Source organism: Nerophis lumbriciformis, linkage group LG03 (assembly GCF_033978685.3).
Source record: "Nerophis lumbriciformis linkage group LG03, RoL_Nlum_v2.1, whole genome shotgun sequence".
NCBI classification, from domain to species: domain Eukaryota; kingdom Metazoa; phylum Chordata; class Actinopteri; order Syngnathiformes; family Syngnathidae; genus Nerophis; species Nerophis lumbriciformis.
The window spans coordinates 9,404,640-9,426,550 of NC_084550.2; the positions used below are offsets into that span (position 1 = coordinate 9,404,640).

General features: G+C 36.4%; 1 protein-coding gene across 2 annotated transcripts in view; it reads left to right on the forward strand.

Moving 5' to 3' along the window:
- pcsk5b (proprotein convertase subtilisin/kexin type 5b) overlaps positions 1-21,911 on the forward strand; it is a 353,408-nt gene that overhangs the window by 291,005 nt on the left and 40,492 nt on the right. For both annotated transcript variants that reach the window (XM_061933203.1, XM_061933210.1), the window contains exons 21-24: positions 8,920-9,022; positions 9,098-9,234; positions 12,486-12,686; positions 12,819-12,881. In XM_061933203.1, the coding sequence (XP_061789187.1) occupies positions 8,920-9,022; positions 9,098-9,234; positions 12,486-12,686; positions 12,819-12,881 (504 nt within the window). The remainder of the gene's footprint in view (positions 1-8,919; positions 9,023-9,097; positions 9,235-12,485; positions 12,687-12,818; positions 12,882-21,911) is intronic.

The following is a 21,911-nucleotide window of genomic DNA, read 5'->3' on the forward strand; positions in this document are numbered from 1 at the left end:
TCCAGTCCATAGTGGATCTAACATAATATTGTGAGAGTCCAGTCCATAGTGGATCTAACATAGTGAGAGTCCAGTCCATAGTGGATCTAACATAATATTGTGAGAGTCCAGTCCATAGTGGATCTAACATAATAGTGTGAGAGTCCAGTCCATAGTGGATCTAACATAATAGTGAGAGTCCAGTCCATAGTGGATCTAGCATAATATTGTGAAAGTCCAGTCCATAGTGGATCTAACATAATAGTGAGAGTCTAGTCCATAGTGGATCCAACATAGTGAGAGTCCAGTCCATAGTGGATCTAACATAATAGTGAGAGTCCAGTCCATAGTGGATCTAACATAATAGTGAGAGTCCAGTCCATAGTGGATCTAACATAATATTGTGAAAGTCCAGTCCATAGTGGATCTAACATAAGAGTGAGAGTCTAGTCCATAGTGGATCTAACATAATAGTGAGAGTCCAGTCCATAGTGGATCTAACATAATAGTGAGAGTCCAGTCCATAGTGGATCTAGCATAATAGTGAGAGTCCAGTCCATAGTGGATCTAACATAATAGTGAGAGTCCAGTCCATAGTGGATCTAACATAATAGTGAGAGTCCAGTCCATAGTGGATCTAACATAATAGTGAGAGTCCAGTCCATAGTGGATCTAACATAATAGTGAGAGTCCAGTCCATAGTGGATCCAACATAATAGTGAGAGTCCAGTCCATAGTGGATCTAACATAATAGTGAGAGTCCAGTCCATAGTGGATCTAACATAATATTGTGAAAGTCCAGTCCATAGTGGATCTAACATAATAGTGAGAGTCCAGTCCATAGTGGATCTAACATAATAGTGAGAGTCCAGTCCATAGTGGATCTAACATAATAGTGTGAGTCCAGTCCATAGTGGATCTAACATAATAGTGAGAGTCCAGTCCATAGTGGATCTAACCTAATATTGTGAGAGTCCAGTCCATAGTGGATCTAACATAATAGTGAGAGTCCAGTCCATAGTGGATCTAACAAAATAGTGAGAGTCCAGTCCATAGTGGATCTAACATAATAGTGAGAGTCCAGTCCATAGTGGATCTAACATAATATTGTGAGAGTCCAGTCCATAGTGGATCTAACATAATAGTGTGAGAGTCCAGTCCATAGTGGATCTAACATAATATTGTGAGAGTCCAGTCCATAGTGGATCTAACATAATAGTGAGAGTCCAGTCCATAGTGGATCTCACATAATAATGAGAGTCCAGTCCATAGTGGATCTAACATAATATTGTGAAAGTCCAGTCCATAGTGGATCTAACATAAGAGTGAGAGTCTAGTCCATAGTGGATCTAACATAATAGTGAGAGTCTAGTCCATAATGGATCTAACATAATAGTGAGAGTCCAGTCCATAGTGGATCTAGCATAATAGTGAGAGTCCAGTCCATAGTGGATCTAACATAATAGTGAGAGTCCAGTCCATAGTGGATCTAACATAATAGTGAGAGTCCAGTCCATAGTGGATCTAACATAATAGTGAGAGTCCAGTCCATAGTGGATCTAACATAATAGTGAGAGTCCAGTCCATAGTGGATCTAACATAATAGTGAGAGTCCAGTCCATAGTGGATCTAACATAATAGTGAGAGTCCAGTCCATAGTGGATCTAACATAATATTGTGAAAGTCCAGTCCATAGTGGATCTAACATAATAGTGAGAGTCCAGTCCATAGTGGATCTAACATAATAGTGAGAGTCCAGTCCATAGTGGATCTAACATAATAGTGTGAGTCCAGTCCATAGTGGATCTAACATAATAGTGAGAGTCCAGTCCATAGTGGATCTAACATAATAGTGAGAGTCCAGTCCATAGTGGATCTAACCTAATATAGTGAGAGTCCAGTCCATAGTGGATCTAACATAATAGTGAGAGTCCAGTCCATAGTGGATCTAACATAATAGTGAGAGTCCAGTCCATAGTGGATCTAACATAATATTGTGAATTCCAGTCCATAGTGGATCTAACATAAGAGTGAGAGTCTAGTCCATAGTGGATCTAACATAATAGTGAGAGTCCAGTCCATAGTGGATCTAACATAATAGTGAGAGTCCAGTCCATAGTGGATCTAACATAATAGTGAGAGTCCAGTCCATAGTGGATCTAACATAATAGTGAGAGTCCAGTCCATAGTGGATCTAACATAATAGTGAGAGTCCAGTCCATAGTGGATCTAACATAAGAGTGAGAGTCTAGTCCATAGTGGATCTAACATAATAGTGAGAGTCCAGTCCATAGTGGATCTAACATAATAGTGAGAGTCCAGTCCATAGTGGATCTAACATAATATTGTGAATTCCAGTCCATAGTGGATCTAACATAAGAGTGAGAGTCTAGTCCATAGTGGATCTAACATAATAGTGAGAGTCCAGTCCATAGTGGATCTAACATAATAGTGAGAGTCCAGTCCATAGTGGATCTAACATAATATTGTGAATTCCAGTCCATAGTGGATCTAACATAAGAGTGAGAGTCTAGTCCATAGTGGATCTAACATAATAGTGAGAGTCCAGTCCATAGTGGATCTAACATAATAGTGAGAGTCCAGTCCATAGTGGATCTAACATAATAGTGAGAGTCCAGTCCATAGTGGATCTAACATAATAGTGAGAGTCCAGTCCATAGTGGATCTAACATAATAGTGAGAGTTCAGTCCATAGTGGATCTAACATAATAGTGAGAGTCCAGTCCATAGTGGATCTAACATAATAGTGAGAGTCCAGTCCATAGTGGATCTAACATAATAGAGAGAGTCCAGTCCATAGTGGATCCAACATAGTGAGAGTCCAGTCCATAGTGGATCTAACATAATAGTGAGAGTCCAGTCCATAGTGGATCTCACATAATAATGAGAGTCCAGTCCATAGTGGATCTAACATAATATTGTGAAAGTCCAGTCCATAGTGGATCTAACATAAGAGTGAGAGTCTAGTCCATAGTGGATCTAACATAATAGTAAGAGTCTAGTCCATAATGGAACTAACATAATAGTGAGAGTCCAGTCCATAGTGGATCTAACATAATAGTGAGAGTCCAGTCCATAGTGGATCTAACATAATAGTGAGAGTCCAGTCCATAGTGGATCTAACATAATAGTGAGAGTCCAGTCCATAGTGGATTTAACATAATAGTGAGAGTCTAGTCCATAATGGATCTAACATAATAGTGAGAGTCCAGTCCATAGTGGATCTAACATAATAGTGAGAGTCCAGTCCATAGTGGATCTAACATAATAGTGAGAGTCCAGTCCATAGTGGATCTAACATAATAGTGAGAGTCTAGTCCATAATGGATCTAACATAATAGTGAGAGTCCAGTCCATAGTGGATCTAACATAATAGTGAGAGTCCAGTCCATAGTGGATCTAACATAATAGTGAGAGTCCAGTCCATAGTGGATCTAACATAATAGTGAGAGTCCAGTCCATAGTGGATCTAACATAATAGTGAGAGTCCAGTCCATAGTGGATCTAACATAATAGTGAGAGTCCAGTCCATAGTGGATCTAACATAATAGTGAGAGTCCAGTCCATAGTGGATTTAACATAATAGTGAGAGTCCAGTCCATAGTGGATCTAACATAATAGTGAGAGTCCAGTCCATAGTGGATCTAACATAATTGTGAGAGTCCAGTCCATAGTGGATCTAGCATAATATTGTGAGAGTCCAGTCCATAGTGGATCTAACATAATAGTGAGAGTCCAGTCCATAGTGGATCTAACATAATAGTGAGAGTCCAGTCTATAGTGGATCTAACATAATAGTGTGAGTCTAGTCCATAGTGGATCTAACATAATAGTGAGAGTCCAGTCCATAGTGGATCTAACATAATAGTGAGAGTCCAGTCTATAGTGGATCTAACATAATAGTGAGAGTCCAGTCCATAGTGGATCTAACATAATAGTGAGAGTCCAGTCCATAGTGGATCTAACATAATATTGTGAGAGTCCAGTCCATAGTGGATCTAACATAGTGAGAGTCCAGTCCATAGTGGATCTAACATAATATTGTGAGAGTCCAGTCCATAGTGGATCTAACATAATAGTGTGAGAGTCCAGTCCATAGTGGATCTAACATAATAGTGAGAGTCCAGTCCATAGTGGATCTAGCATAATATTGTGAAAGTCCAGTCCATAGTGGATCTAACATAATAGTGAGAGTCTAGTCCATAGTGGATCCAACATAGTGAGAGTCCAGTCCATAGTGGATCTAACATAATAGTGAGAGTCCAGTCCATAGTGGATCTAACATAATAGTGAGAGTCCAGTCCATAGTGGATCTAACATAATATTGTGAAAGTCCAGTCCATAGTGGATCTAACATAAGAGTGAGAGTCTAGTCCATAGTGGATCTAACATAATAGTGAGAGTCCAGTCCATAGTGGATCTAACATAATAGTGAGAGTCCAGTCCATAGTGGATCTAGCATAATAGTGAGAGTCCAGTCCATAGTGGATCTAACATAATAGTGAGAGTCCAGTCCATAGTGGATCTAACATAATAGTGAGAGTCCAGTCCATAGTGGATCTAACATAATAGTGAGAGTCCAGTCCATAGTGGATCTAACATAATAGTGAGAGTCCAGTCCATAGTGGATCCAACATAATAGTGAGAGTCCAGTCCATAGTGGATCTAACATAATAGTGAGAGTCCAGTCCATAGTGGATCTAACATAATATTGTGAAAGTCCAGTCCATAGTGGATCTAACATAATAGTGAGAGTCCAGTCCATAGTGGATCTAACATAATAGTGAGAGTCCAGTCCATAGTGGATCTAACATAATAGTGTGAGTCCAGTCCATAGTGGATCTAACATAATAGTGAGAGTCCAGTCCATAGTGGATCTAACCTAATATTGTGAGAGTCCAGTCCATAGTGGATCTAACATAATAGTGAGAGTCCAGTCCATAGTGGATCTAACAAAATAGTGAGAGTCCAGTCCATAGTGGATCTAACATAATAGTGAGAGTCCAGTCCATAGTGGATCTAACATAATATTGTGAGAGTCCAGTCCATAGTGGATCTAACATAATAGTGTGAGAGTCCAGTCCATAGTGGATCTAACATAATATTGTGAGAGTCCAGTCCATAGTGGATCTAACATAATAGTGAGAGTCCAGTCCATAGTGGATCTCACATAATAATGAGAGTCCAGTCCATAGTGGATCTAACATAATATTGTGAAAGTCCAGTCCATAGTGGATCTAACATAAGAGTGAGAGTCTAGTCCATAGTGGATCTAACATAATAGTGAGAGTCTAGTCCATAATGGATCTAACATAATAGTGAGAGTCCAGTCCATAGTGGATCTAGCATAATAGTGAGAGTCCAGTCCATAGTGGATCTAACATAATAGTGAGAGTCCAGTCCATAGTGGATCTAACATAATAGTGAGAGTCCAGTCCATAGTGGATCTAACATAATAGTGAGAGTCCAGTCCATAGTGGATCTAACATAATAGTGAGAGTCCAGTCCATAGTGGATCTAACATAATAGTGAGAGTCCAGTCCATAGTGGATCTAACATAATAGTGAGAGTCCAGTCCATAGTGGATCTAACATAATATTGTGAAAGTCCAGTCCATAGTGGATCTAACATAATAGTGAGAGTCCAGTCCATAGTGGATCTAACATAATAGTGAGAGTCCAGTCCATAGTGGATCTAACATAATAGTGTGAGTCCAGTCCATAGTGGATCTAACATAATAGTGAGAGTCCAGTCCATAGTGGATCTAACATAATAGTGAGAGTCCAGTCCATAGTGGATCTAACCTAATATTGTGAGAGTCCAGTCCATAGTGGATCTAACATAATAGTGAGAGTCCAGTCCATAGTGGATCTAACAAAATAGTGAGAGTCCAGTCCATAGTGGATCTAACATAATAGTGAGAGTCCAGTCCATAGTGGATCTAACATAATATTGTGAGAGTCCAGTCCATAGTGGATCTAACATAATAGTGTGAGAGTCCAGTCTATAGTGGATCTAACATAATAGTGTGAGTCTAGTCCATAGTGGATCTAACATAATAGTGAGAGTCCAGTCCATAGTGGATCTAACATAATAGTGAGAGTCCAGTCCATAGTGGATCTAACATAATATTGTGAGAGTCCAGTCCAAAGTGGATCTAACATAGTGAGAGTCCAGTCCATAGTGGATCTAACATAATATTGTGAGAGTCCAGTCCATAGTGGATCTAACATAATAGTGTGAGAGTCCAGTCCATAGTGGATCTAACATAATAGTGAGAGTCCAGTCCATAGTGGATCTAACATAATATTGTGAAAGTCCAGTCCATAGTGGATCTAACATAATAGTGAGAGTCCAGTCCATAGTGGATCTAACATAATAGTGAGAGTCCAGTCCATAGTGGATCTAACATAATAGTGAGAGTCCAGTCCATAGTGGATCTAACATAATAGTGAGAGTCCAGTCCATAGTGGATCTAACATAATAGTGAGAGTCCAGTCCATAGTGGATCTAACATAATAGTGAGAGTCCAGTCCATAGTGGATCTAACATAATAGTGAGAGTCCAGTCCATAGTGGATCTAACATAATATTGTGAAAGTCCAGTCCATAGTGGATCTAACATAATAGTGAGAGTCTAGTCCATAGTGGATCTAACATAATAGTGAGAGTCCAGTCCATAGTGGATCTAACATAATAGTGAGAGTCCAGTCCATAGTGGATCTAACATAATAGTGTGAGAGTCCAGTCCATAGTGGATCTAACATAATAGTGAGAGTCCAGTCCATAGTGGATCTAACATAATAGTGTGAGAGTCCAGTCCATAGTGGATCTAACATAATAGTGAGAGTCCAGTCCATAGTGGATCTAAAATAATAGTGAAAGTCCAGTCCATAGTGGATCTAACATAATAGTGAGAGTCCAGTCCATAGTGGATCTCACATAATAGTGAGAGTCCAGTCCATAGTGGATCTAACATAATAGTGTGAGTCTAGTCCATAGTGGATCTAACATAATAGTGACAGTCCAGTCCATAGTGGATCTAACATAATAGTGTGAGAGTCCAGTCCATAGTGGATCTAACATAATAGTGTGAGTCTAGTCCATAGTGGATCTAACATAATAGTGTGAGTCCAGTCCATAGTGGATCTAACATAATACTGTGAGAGTCCAGTCCATAGTGGATCTAACATAATATTGTGAGAGTCCAGTCCATAGTGGATCTAACATAATAGTGTGAGAGTCCAGTCTATAGTGGATCTAACATAATAGTGTGAGTCTAGTCCATAGTGGATCTAACATAATAGTGAGAGTCCAGTCCATAGTGGATCTAACATAATAGTGAGAGTCCAGTCCATAGTGGATCTAACATAATATTGTGAGAGTCCAGTCCAAAGTGGATCTAACATAGTGAGAGTCCAGTCCATAGTGGATCTAACATAATATTGTGAGAGTCCAGTCCATAGTGGATCTAACATAATAGTGTGAGAGTCCAGTCCATAGTGGATCTAACATAATAGTGAGAGTCCAGTCCATAGTGGATCTAACATAATATTGTGAAAGTCCAGTCCATAGTGGATCTAACATAATAGTGAGAGTCCAGTCCATAGTGGATCTAACATAATAGTGAGAGTCCAGTCCATAGTGGATCTAACATAATAGTGAGAGTCCAGTCCATAGTGGATCTAACATAATAGTGAGAGTCCAGTCCATAGTGGATCTAACATAATAGTGAGAGTCCAGTCCATAGTGGATCTAACATAATAGTGAGAGTCCAGTCCATAGTGGATCTAACATAATAGTGAGAGTCCAGTCCATAGTGGATCTAACATAATATTGTGAAAGTCCAGTCCATAGTGGATCTAACATAATAGTGAGAGTCTAGTCCATAGTGGATCTAACATAATAGTGAGAGTCCAGTCCATAGTGGATCTAACATAATAGTGAGAGTCCAGTCCATAGTGGATCTAACATAATAGTGTGAGAGTCCAGTCCATAGTGGATCTAACATAATAGTGAGAGTCCAGTCCATAGTGGATCTAACATAATAGTGTGAGAGTCCAGTCCATAGTGGATCTAACATAATAGTGAGAGTCCAGTCCATAGTGGATCTAAAATAATAGTGAAAGTCCAGTCCATAGTGGATCTAACATAATAGTGAGAGTCCAGTCCATAGTGGATCTCACATAATAGTGAGAGTCCAGTCCATAGTGGATCTAACATAATAGTGTGAGTCTAGTCCATAGTGGATCTAACATAATAGTGACAGTCCAGTCCATAGTGGATCTAACATAATAGTGTGAGAGTCCAGTCCATAGTGGATCTAACATAATAGTGTGAGTCTAGTCCATAGTGGATCTAACATAATAGTGTGAGTCCAGTCCATAGTGGATCTAACATAATACTGTGAGAGTCCAGTCCATAGTGGATCTAACATAATATTGTGAATTCCAGTCCATAGTGGATCTAACATAAGAGTGAGAGTCTAGTCCATAGTGGATCTAACATAATAGTGAGAGTCTAGTCCATAGTGGATCTAACATAATAGTGAGAGTCCAGTCCATAGTGGATCTAACAAAATAGTGAGAGTCCAGTCCATAGCGGGGCCAGCAGGAGACCATCCCGAGCAGAGACGGGTCAGCAGCGCAGAGATTTCCCCAACCGATGCACAGGCGAGCGGTCCACCCCGGGTCCTGATTCTGGACAGCCAGCACTTCATCCATGGCCACCGGACCTAGAGGAGGGGGCGGGGGGAAACGGCAGATCAACTGGTCTAAAAGGGGGTCTATTTAAAGGCTAGAGTATACAAATGAGTTTTAAGAGGGGACTTAAAAGCTTCTACTGAGGTAGCATCTCTTAATCAACTAATGTATGCTTCATAAGGCTGTCAGTGTTGTTTACGGTGGCGTTGTCCATCCAGGTCAGTACATGGGTCGCCATGACAAGTGTCTCCTGTGTGACGCCACCTGTCAGGAGTGCACTGGTCCCGAGAGCGAGGACTGCACCAGCTGCCCGGCCACACGGTGAGAAGGAACCCAAATACAGACACCAACATGGTCAGAAAGTATGTCAACAACACCCCTTCTTGTTCTATCCAGGTTATTTGATGAAGGCGCCTGCGTCATCCGCTGCCAGAGGGGGCGCTACGCCACGGCCAGGCAGTGTCACCGCTGCCACCACACCTGCCTGGAGTGCACTGACGAGGGGCCGGACAACTGCACGGCTTGCGACAAGGGTAAGGCACTTGGCTGACCTGGGATCAGTCCTCCTAATAATACATCAAAGGTAACATCCCTGCTGTGGTTGTTGTCTTTTGAAACATTATTAATTTTCCTTCCTGCTAATCACCTTCATTTTTTTTTTTTTTTGGTCTAATTGACTCCTTGCTAAGCCAGTAGATCAACACAGGGGGGGGTCGTGTTGTGAAAAGGTCACATGACGCCCACACGCAGAACAGAAGCTTCGCCGCTTAATTGGACCGACCGACGTTTGTGTCGACTCATTAGTGGCTCACAGCTGTGGAAATATCAAGCTGATACAAATGTTTATCACTGTCACAATATAAAGAGCTGAAAGTTTTTGCAAATAATAAGAATGTCCTTTTTAAATGTAATTACAATTTTAACACACTGCACTGCAAAAAGTCAGTGTTCAAAAACAATAAAAAAAAATAAAAAAATGAGTGTTATTTATTTGAACTAAGCAAAATTACCTGCCAATAGAACAAGAAAATTTGGCTTGTCAAGACTTTCCAAAACAAGTAAAATTAGCTAACTTCAATGAACCCAAAAATACCTTAAAATAAGTATATTCTCACTAATAACAAGTGCACTTTTCTTGGTAGAAAAAATAAAAATGAGACCTTTTTGCTCAATATGTTGAAAAATATTCTTAAATTAATTAAATGCTCGTGATTTTTTTTTTTTTCATGCTTGAAGTAAGAAATGATTACTTTAAAAAAGTAGTTTTATACTTGTGAGTGTTGATGACACAGCTTTGCAACAGTTGATATTCTAGTTTCAAGCATGTTTTACTCAATATAGGTCATCAAATCTCAGCAACAAGCTGTAATATCTTACTGAGATCATTTAGGACCAAAACCAAAACACAAATATGAGACCTTTTTGCTCAATATGTTGAAAAATATTCTTAAATGAAGTAAATGCTAGTGCCATTATCTTGACATAATGATATGCGCTCGGCATTACATTTCTTGAAACCAGCAAACTTATACTAAAAACTAATTTATTGTTCTTAATGGAAAGACAACAAGGCAAGCGCTTGTTACTCTCGGGGTCTCCTAGCCGCTCAGGCAAATCATATGGTCTAAAAATGCATTTTTCCATGGATAACATGACATCATCGCGCCAAGTGCGTGCTCTTTCAGTCAATTAGTGCGCATATGTACAAAAAAATTTAATTGTAATTTTGAAGAATTAATCTGAATGTGCATGAACTATTTCTGTTCAAAATTGTTAGAAATGTCACATGTTAAATGTTTAAATATTAACTGTCAGTTTACTGTACTGTGCCAACTGTACTACTATATGAGTACGTGTTTTCTATTGTTTCATTGAAAATAAAACAGCAAAGATCTGTTTTAATTATAAGACAAAATTGTGTCAAAGTCATGATTTTTTTTTTCATGCTTGAAATAATAAATGATTACTTTAAAAAAGTAGTTTTATACTTGTGAGTGTTGATGACACAGCTTTGCAACAGTTGATATTCTAGTTTCAAGCATGTTTTACTCAATATAGGTCATCAAATCTCAGCAACAAGCTGTAATATCTTACTGAGATCATTTAGGACCAAAACCCTTAAAACAAGTAAAACACTCTAACATAAAATCTGCTTAGTGAGAAGAATTATCTTATCAGACAGAAAATAAACAAATATCACCCTTATTTGAGATATTTCATCTTACTTAGATTTCAGTTTTTGCAGTGTGACATGTTGGCTCCCTGACATTAATAAACCCTTTTTACTGCATGGTATGCAGCACTACTCTCTCTATACAGTTCATCTGCTAAGTATTCAGCGTTTCACTTTTTCCACTTTTTTTAAATAATAATAATAATAATATATTTTATTTGTAAAATCTATTATTAGTAAACAACCTCAAAGTGCTACAGTGTATTTGAAAAAAAAAATACAAAAAAATAAAATAAAAACTAAAACAGCCTAATAGCTAGAACTAGCATGCATATATCTAAAAAAAGGCTTTTTTTAAAAAGAAGGGTTTTTAAGCCTTTTTTTTTTAAAAGCATCCACAGTCTGTGGTGCCCTCAGGTGGTCAGGGAGAGCGTTCCACAGACTGGGAGTGGCGGAGCAGAAAGCCTGGTCTCCCATTGTTCATAGTTTTGTCCTCGGAGGTTGGAGGAGGTTACTGTCCGGAGCGGAGGTGTCGTGTGGAGGATTTGGGGGTGAGTTCTTTGGGGCATTTCCATGGAGGCACTGGTGGGTTAGTAGGTAGACTTTGTATTCAACCCTTAGTGGAACAGGAAGCCAGTGAAGGGATTTGAGAATTGGTGTGATATGGTCATATTTCCGCACTCTCATCAGGATCCTAGCAGCACTATTCTGTTTTTTTTTTTTTAATGGGAGAGCCCTTATTCCTAAATGGAAAAAATTCAGTTTTGTCCACAAAATTCTACAAACATTACCCCATAATAAGAGTGTAAAAAGGTTTTTACAAAAAACAAACAAAAAAAAGCAATGTAGAGAGACATCTTGGATGAAAACCAACACTTCCCATCCAACCTGAGGTGCTGCAAAAAGAAATGGGCAAAACTGGCCAAAGATAGGTGTGCTGAGCTTGTGGCATCGTATTCAAAAAGACTTGAGGCTGTAATTGCTGCAAAGTATTGAGCAAAAGCTATGATTACTTATGTACATTTTTTTTTTTCCTTTTAATAAATTTGCAAAATAAAAAAATGTACTTTTCATATTGTCTTTATGGGATATTTTGTGTTGAATTTTGAGGACAAAAATGAATTTATTCCATTTTGGAATAAGACTGTAGCATAACAAAATGTGGAAGAACTGAAGCGGTGTGAATAATTTGCGGATGCACTGTATTCACAATATAAACACTGCTAAAATTAGGTGCTAGCATGTAAATAATAATAATAATAATAATGGATTAGATTTTATATTGCGCTTTTCTATTGTTAGATACTCAAAGCGCTCACAGAGAAGTGGGAACCCATCATTCATTCACACCTGGTGGTGGTAAGCTACATTTGTAGCCACAGCTGCCCTGGGGTAGACTGACGGACAGTTTGCACCTACGGTCCCTCCGACCACCACCTGTCATTCATTCATCATTCATTCAGCGGTACCGGGGGCAAGGGTGAAGTGTCATCATTTTTAATGTCTAAATATCAGCATCAAGGCCTGTAGGATACTATAATATGACCTGTGACTCTTATTTCAAGTATTATATAGGACCTGGAACTGCTATTTGTATTCTGCTTTTTCCAGATATGTTTGACGTGACTCGCTACCTGTTCCGCGGTCAGTGTCGGGACGTCTGCCCGGAGGCCTTCTTCCACTCCACGCGCAAACGCTGTGAGCCGTGCGCTGCGGACTGCGTGGCGTGCACGTCGCCCAGCCGCTGCCTACGCTGCAGCCCGGGACATAAACTCCGAGAGGGCAAATGTGTTCCGCTGGAATGCAGCACAGGTGAGAGTGCGTCAAACGGATGTTTGCACAATTGCACACAAAGTCATGTCATTAAATAACGTAATCCAAATGTCATCATAATCATCATTATGGTGTCTTGTTACTTGTTTAAAGTGAGCTTGCGTTCTTTAGGTGAGGTTGCAAAGGGTGAGGAGTGTCTCCCCTGTGATGACGGCTGCAGGCAATGTGAACACAGTGAGTATGTAACCCTGACAAATGGTTGTTCATTTCGCAGATTAAAGCCACGATACGTAATAATTGTACACAACTGTGACAGCGTCACAGTCCCGTTGTTGCCAGAGTGGCTTGTAATAAGGAGAATAGTGTTTCTGTTGTTGCCATAGCGATCCTGTGTAATCTTCTATAGTGGTGGACCAGCCAGGACACGAATGCACACTTGTTACTGACATTTTTAAAGATTTATATGATTTCTTTGAAAACATGTATAAATTGTCAATTATACCCTATTATACACAGGTGGAGTATGCCCAAGGGTAATACTTTGTGGGTTTTTACGACCATGCATTGTGTTTATGTGAGTATGTGTGAAATAAAAGAAATAATAAGTACATTAGACTAAATTTTACTTGTTTAGAAATGTTTAAATCCAATTTATTTTTAATGTAAATATTTTGAAAATGAAAAAAAAAAAAATAAATCTGAATCAAAAGTCATTATAAATAACAGTATATAATATGATAATATTAATAATAATAGATTTTATTTGTAAAAAGCACTTTACATTGAGTAAACAACCTCAAAGTGCTACAGTGTATTTAAAAAATAAATAAATAAAAAAGATAATAACAATAAATAAAAATATAAAACTAGAACAGCCTAATAGCTAGAACTAGTATGCATATATCTAAAAAAGGCTTTTTAAAAAAGAAGGGTTTTTAAGCCTTTTTTTAAAAGCATCCACAGTCTGTGGTGCCCTCAGGTGATCAGGGAGAGTGTTCCACAGACTGGGAGCGGCGGAGCTTTGTCTTCGGAGGTTGGAGGAGGTTAGCCTGTTAGCCTGATGATACACAAAAACAATACATTGACATATGTGGGTTGGACCTAAAATTTAAAAAAAATACTTAAAACCTAAAAAGTAAGAAAAAGGACTGTGCATCACAATTTACATGGTCAATGATATGATATAAAACAAATACAAATTTGAAACAAAAAATGTCAAGAATGAAACAAACAAAAAAAAGCACCATGAATAAAAAGCAAAAACAATGTGAAACTGTTACTTCCAAAAATCATTATCTCTCTGCTTGGCACTCAGCATCAAAATGATTCCCGAGCGCGGCAACTGCTGCTGCTCACTGCTCCCCTCGCTTCCCTGCGGGGGTGGAACAAGGGGATCGGTCAAATGCACAGGGTAAATTCACCACACCTAGAGTGTGTGTGTGTGTGTGTGTGTGTGTGTGTGTGTGTGTGTGTGTGTGTGTGTGTGTGTGTGTGTGTGTGTGACTATCTGTAGTACTTTAACTTTAACTTTAAAAACAAAACAAAAAAGTGCATCATTCTCCACTGCTAACCCCAACCGCTTGAAAATAATATAAGCTGAGGAGGATAAATATAATATCAGTATGTTATTTTAAAAATGTAATATAATGTAATTTTTTTTTGTTTATTCTTCTCAAATCTGTGGTTGTTAATTTGCCTCTTTTAATTGACCACAACACGTTTTAACCCTTGTGTGGTGTTCGGGTCTGTGGGACCCGTTTTAATTTTTTTTTTTATTAAAAGAAAAATGATACAATTAATTCATTTTTCAAACTGAGACTCACTGACTTTGGCTCATTTTCTGTGAAGAACATTTATCAGAATACATATTTAATGACCACACACCATACACCCCCCCTACACATTTCTATTACATATAAGATGTCCGGGTCCACTGGACCCGGGGTTAATAGAAGTGTGGAAATGTATGTTCTGTGTACCACACACACACACACACACACACACACACACACACACACACAGCAGGCCTAGACAGGAGGAGGACAGAGTGTAGGTACACAGAACATCAGAGGGGTCAAATGTGCGAGAAAATGAGAGCAGACAGTGTTGACAAAAACTTGTGTGGGAACCGCAGGTGCAGAAACACAAAAGAAGAATCCCTGTGGGATGCAGAAACTGGCAGAGAAATTTTAAGTGCAACGTTCATATTGTTGTTACTCAGCCAGCGTTTGTGGGTCTGATGGACCCGTTGCATTTTGTGGCTTTTAATGCCTCACAATCAAACACTTTTATGTTAAAATACTGAACAGATGTTTATTGGGATAAGATAAACATCTGTTCAGTATTTTAACATAAAAGTGTTTGATTGTGGGTTTTCACGACCATGTATTGTGTTTATGTCAGTGTATGTGTGAATGTAACATGTCTGTATGAGAATGACCAAAAAAAATATAAGAAATAATAAGTACATTAGACTAAATTTTACGTGTTTAGAAATGTTTAAATCCAATTTATTTTTAATGTAAATATTTTGAAAATGAAAAAAATAAAAATGATCTGAATCAAAAGTATAACAGTATATAAATAACAGTAAATAACAGTATATAAAATGATAATATTAATAATAGATTTTATTTGTAAAAAGCACTTTACATTGAGTAAACAACCTCAAAGTGCTACAGTGTATTAAAAAAATAAAAAAATAAAAAGATAATAACAATAAATAAAAATAAAAACTAGAACAGCCTAATAGCTAGAACTAGTATGCATATATATATATATATATATATATATATATATATATATATATATATATATATATATATATATATATATATATATATATATATATAAAAAAGAGGCATTTTTAAAAAGAAGGGTTTTTAAGCCTTTTTTAAAAGCATCCACAGTCTGTGGTGCCCTCAGGTGGTCAGGGAGAGTGTTCATATTGTTGTTACTCAGCCAGCGTTTGTGGGTCTGATGGACCCGTTGCATTTTGTGGCTTTTAAAGCCTCACAATCAAACACTTTTATGTTAAAATACTGAACAGATGTTTATTGGGATAAGGTAAACATCTGTTCAGTATTTTAACATAAAAGTGTTTAATTGTGAAGCATTAAAAGCCACAAAATGCAACGGGTCCATCAGACCCACAAACGCTGGCTGAGTAACAACAATATGAACATTACACAAGGGTTAAGCCCCTCTGTTGACTGTCATCACTTGCTAATGTCTTTGCTATTTCACGAGTGCTGCATCTCTCTGAAAGACTTGGGAATATTTTCTTACTTGTTAGGTTTGGTGAAAATGTTTTTTTAAAAATGTGCCACTGCAAAAAGTCAGTGTTCAAAAGCAAGAAAAAAAAAAAATACAAAAATTAGTGGTATTTTATTTGAACTAAGCAAAATTATCTGCCAAGAGAACAAGAAAATTTGGCTTGTCAAGACTTTCCAAAACAAGTAAAATTAGCTAACCTCAATGAACCCAAAAATACCTTAAAATAAGTATATTCTCACTAATAACAAGTGCACTTTTCTTGGTAGAAAAAAAAAGAGACCTTTTTGCTCAATATGTTGAAAAATATTCTTAAATGAAGTAAATGCTAGTGCCATTATCTTGACATAATGATATGCGCTCGGCATTACTTATACTAAAAAACAAATTTATTGTTCTTAATGGAAAGGCAACAAGGCAAGCGCTTGTTACTCTCGGGGTCTCCTAGCCGCTCAGGCAAATCATATGGTCTAAAAATGCATTTTTCCATGGATAACATGACATCATCACGCCAAGTGCGTGCTCTTTCAGTCAATTAGTGCGCATATATACAGCCCGGCTCCCGGCCAAAAAAATTTTTATTGTAATTTTGAAGAATTCATCTGAATGTGCATGAACTATTTCTGTTCAAAATAGTTTGAAATGTTAAATGTTTAAATATTAACTGTCAGTTTACTGTACTGTGCCAACTGTACTACTATATGAGTACGTGTTTTCTATTGTTTCATTGAAAATAAAACAGCAAAGTCAATTTGGCTGTCATCTGTTTTAATTATGAGAGACAATTGTGTCAAAGTCATGATTTTTTTTTTTCATGCTTGAAATAAGAAATTATTACTTTAAAAAAGTAGTTTTATACTTGTGAGTGTTGATGACACAGCTTTGCAACAGTTGATATTCTAGTTTCAAGCATGTTTTACTCATCAAATCTCAGCTACAATCTGTAATATCTTACTGAGATCATTTAGGACCAAAACCCTTAAAACAAGTAAAACACTCTAACATAAAATCTGCTTAGTGAGAAGAATTATCTTATCAGACAGAAAATAAGCAAATATCACCCTTATTTGAGATATTTAATCTTACTTAGATTTCACTTTTTCAGTGTTGGACGCTGCTTTGCAGTTGTGCACACCTCGATACAGGGTGTTGACCTCTTCAGCAGGGGCGTCACTAGCTTTTAAGGACAGGGGGGGGCTTAGCCCCCAGGAGATGCACAGAATGTGAGCGAACGTAGCGCACGAGCACAAAACCTCACAAACGGCTAACAAAGACTTAGAAATGATTCATTGTTATTGTTATTATTTCAGTCGGTTTATTTTCAATCTGTGTTCAGTACAACAACAAACATGGGTTTGCACAGTGACATTTTGTTTACAGCATCAACAAGAAACAATTACTTGCATGATACTTCAAGATACACTGAAACACAATGAAAGTGGTGGCATTAGCCTCTATGTTATTACTTCACAACATAGAGGCTAATGCCACCACTTGCGCTCGCAATACAATAATTGTTTGTTCCCAAATATTTTGAAGTTGCACAGATTACATTTTGGGCACATATGTGACTAAAATGGTTGTAAAGTCAAGCCCTGGAAATATTACTTAATTACTTGAATTAAAGTAATATCTGGATCGGGATAATTTGGCTTATATATAATATATTTATATATATATATATATATATTATGGCAAGTCGTTAAGGAAATTAAATATATATGGAAGTCTGAATAGAGAAACGTTTATATATACTGTAAATAAGAAAGACTTAGAGTCCGTCTGCCGATCTGAAAAAGAGCCAAAGCTGTCAAAGAGCTGAGGGACCATCTTCAAATTTCAATGCTGAAACAAATAATGCAAACAACAAAATGTAACTTCCAGGGCTTGAGATTAACGTAGTCCCGTCGTCCCGGGGACGGTAAAATAAATGCACGGGACGAAATTAAATGCTCTCTGGGACGATGGCTTTTAACCATTTTTTTTCTTTTTATGTATTTATTCATTTTACATTTTATATTAAATGTCTTGGTTTTTCCTCCTTCTGAAAATCCTATGAAATGTTTAACAAGCCATCCTATAATAATACAACAGCTATTAATGTAACAATACAATAAAACAAATATATTTAATGATGTTTTTTTCATTATTTTAACAATAGGCATAGGTATATTACTTAGCAATAGGTATATTACTTTACATGGATTCTACAAGAAACACAAAACTTAAAAACTAAATTATTTACAATTGCAGACACAAGGTTTCGTGCAGCTTCACTCATTGTAAAGGAAGACGGAAGTCCACGCAGGAGAAAAATGACTACAAAGATGGTGTCTGGGTTTTTCTTATATATATCTATAAATACATATTAAGTCTTTCATACATATATATATATATATATATATATATATATATATATATATATATATGTATATATATATATATATATATATATATATATATATATATATATATATATATATATATATATATATATATATATATATATGAAAGACTTAAAGGTATACGAGATAGGCTCCAGCTCCCCCCGCGACCCCAAAGGGAATAAGCGGTAGAAAATGGATGGATGGATAGAGGATGTTGTGGATCATGTTGACTATTGGTCCTCCTAATTGTCAATCATTCTGGTGATGTTACGTAGTATATATATATATATATATATATATATATATATATATATATATATATATATATATATCAAATAAAACAAATGGCTTTTCGATAAGCCATTTTTTATTTATTTATTTATTACAACGCCAAAATAGGTGGTTGTAATTCTGTAGCACTTTGAGATTTGGAATCAAATGTAAAGTAGATTACAAATACAATCTATTATATAAATAAATAATATATATATATATATATATATATATATATATATATATATATATATATATATATATATATATATATATATATATATATATATATATATATATATATATATATGTCCTTACGTAACATCACCAGAATCATTGACAATTAGGAGGACCAATAGTCAACATGATCCACCCAGAAATAAATAAAACAAATGGCTTATCGATAAGCCATTTAAAAAAAAAAAAAAGTTTTAATATTTATTTATATGTATCATTATTCTCCTACTCACCTTTCCAGTAGAGGCCTCTCCCCTCTCACTTTATGTGCTCCTCTGCCCTGACTCCTACAGGTCAATAGGGGTTGTGGAGTGATTATTATTATTATTATCTACTGATGATAGTCATACGTGAATGAGCTCAGCTCCTGTTCTCCTCCATGTGTAAAGTGAGAAACACAGCTGATGCTCCAGAAGGAATTAACCCCAAAGATAGCAAATGGTAAAAAAGAGTGCACATTTAACTTTATAAATAACCAGGACCTTCATGATGCATTTCAGGCTAACTCGCTAACTAAGTAGCAGCATTGTTTTAGAGTGGGAATGTAACTTTTTGTCAAACACAGACCTGGTGTAAAGTGGAGCTAATACATTTTAATAAAAGCAGTGATGAATACTTACTTTCTTGAAAAAGTTTCTTATGTCCATTTTGCATCCGTTCACGTTCTTGTTCTGCAGTGCTGTGTGCTATTGTGCTTCGTACACCTGCAGGACCGCAAGCAAGGTCGCAGAGAAAATGCGGACTGGATTTTGAGTGATGTGGGCATTTTCTATATGAACAAGTCCAAGGACCGCAAGCAAGGTCGCAGAGAAAATGCGGACTGGATTTTGAGTGATGTCGGCATTTTCTATATGAACAATTGGAATGGATTGGATACTGACGCACTAAAGGGGCTCTCTACCTTATGCTATGAAGTGAGGGGAAACTGAGTGAATAATGACAGGTTATATGATTATTTATTTAAACTCATATTCGGGCCACTTTATAATGAATATGTCGGCATGTATTTGTAAAAAAAAACAAAATTTTCTTTTTTTTTTTTTTTAAACACCAAATTATTTAGGGGGGCTTAAGAATATTTTAGGGGGCTTGAGCCCCCCTAAAATAGGCCTAGCAACGCCAATGCTCTTCAGGCTACACCCTCATTGTCCTCATTACACACACACACGTCATGCAAACACATGCAGGCACACGTACACACACATCAGCGTACATACTTTGCATCCAATAATTCTTTCAACTTCATTCAGCTTAGAGTTGGAAAATATGCCGACATGCTTGCAAATGTATGTAAACAATGTACGGACAGACATAAACAGAGGGCTGAGGGTGTGCCTCTTGTAGTATTGTGTGTCTTCTTGTGCCTCTCTGCGTAAATAATTGCTTGCACACGTAGCGGCTTGCCTGCTGCATGCAAGTATTCGAGTGTTGTTGCTGGAGGGAGTCTGTAGAAGTGTGTGTGTGTGAGGGGGTCAATGGAGGAGCATAAATGGCCCTTAGGGAAGTTTTCAAAAGGGTCTTTTCTTGTTAAAAAGAACCTTAAAACTTTTTGTCTTCTCCTTATCCTTTGGGTTGTTTTGTCATTTCTGGACCGACAGCAGTTTTGAATTAGTTATGCTTTTGCTCTCTCTTTCGCTCGGTCTCTCTCTCTGGCTTGCACACTGCAAAAAGTCAGTGTTCAAAAACAAGAAAAAAAAATAAAAATACAAAAATTAGGGGTATTTTATTAGTCAAAAGACAAATTTAATAATTGGTCGCCTTTAAAGCATTTTATTGGTACTTTACTTTATGTCATGTGCTTTTTTATTATTCAATTTGCTTTATTTACCCAGTATTTTAATGAAGTACACTGCAAAAAGTCAGTGTTCAAAAACAGGAAAAAAAATAATACAAAAATTAGGGGTATTTTATTAGTCAAAAGACAAATTTATTAATTGGTCCCCTTTAAAGCATTTTATTGGTACTTTACTTTATGTCATGTGCTTTTTTATTATTCAATTTGCTTTATTTACCCAGTATTTTAATGAAGTACACTGCAAAAAGGCAGTGTTCAAAAACAAGAAAAAAATAATAATACAAAAATTAGGGGTATTTTATTAGTCAAAAGACAAATTTAATAATTGGACCTCTTTAAAGCATTTTATTGGTACTTTACTTTATGTCATGTGCTTTTTTATTATTCAATTTGCTTTATTTACCCAGTATTTTAATGACGTACACTGCAAAAAGTCAGTGTTCAAAAACAAGAAAAATAATAATAATACAAAAATTAGGGGTATTTTATTAGTCAAAAGACAAATTTAATAATTGGACCTCTTTAAAGCATTTTATTGGTACTTTACTTTATGTCATGTGCTTTTTTATTATTCAATTTGCTTTATTTACCCAGTATTTTAATGAAGTACACTGCAAAAAGTCAGTGTTCAAAAACAAGAAAAAAAAATAAAAAATACAAAAATTAGGGGTATTTTATTAGTCAAAAGACAAATTTGATAATTGGACCTCTTTAAAGCATTTTATTGGTACTTTACTTTATGTCATGTGCTTTTTTATTATTCAATTTGCTTTATTTAGCCAGTATTTTAATGACGTACACTGCAAAAAGTCAGTGTTCAAAAACAAGAAAAAATACAAAAAATACAAAAATTAGGGGTATTTTATTAGTCAAAAGACAAATATAATCATTGGACCTCTTTAAAGCATTTTATTGGTACTTTACTTTATGTCATGTGCTTTTTTATTATTCAATTTGCTTTATTTACCCAGTATTTTAATGAAGTACACTGCAAAAAGTCAGTGTTCAAAAACAAGAAGAAAAAATACAAAAATTAGGGGTATTTTATTAGTCAAAAGACAAATATAATCATTGGTCCCCTTTAAAGCATTTTATTGGTACTTTACTTTATTTCATGTGCTTTTTTATTATTCAATTTGCTTTATTTACCCAGTATTTTAATGAAGTACACTGCAAAAAGTCAGTGTTCAAAAACAAGAGAAAAAACAAAAAACAAAAATCAGGGTTATTTTATTAGTCAAAAGACAAATTTAATAATTGGACCTCTTTAAAGCATTTTATTGGTACTTTACTTTATGT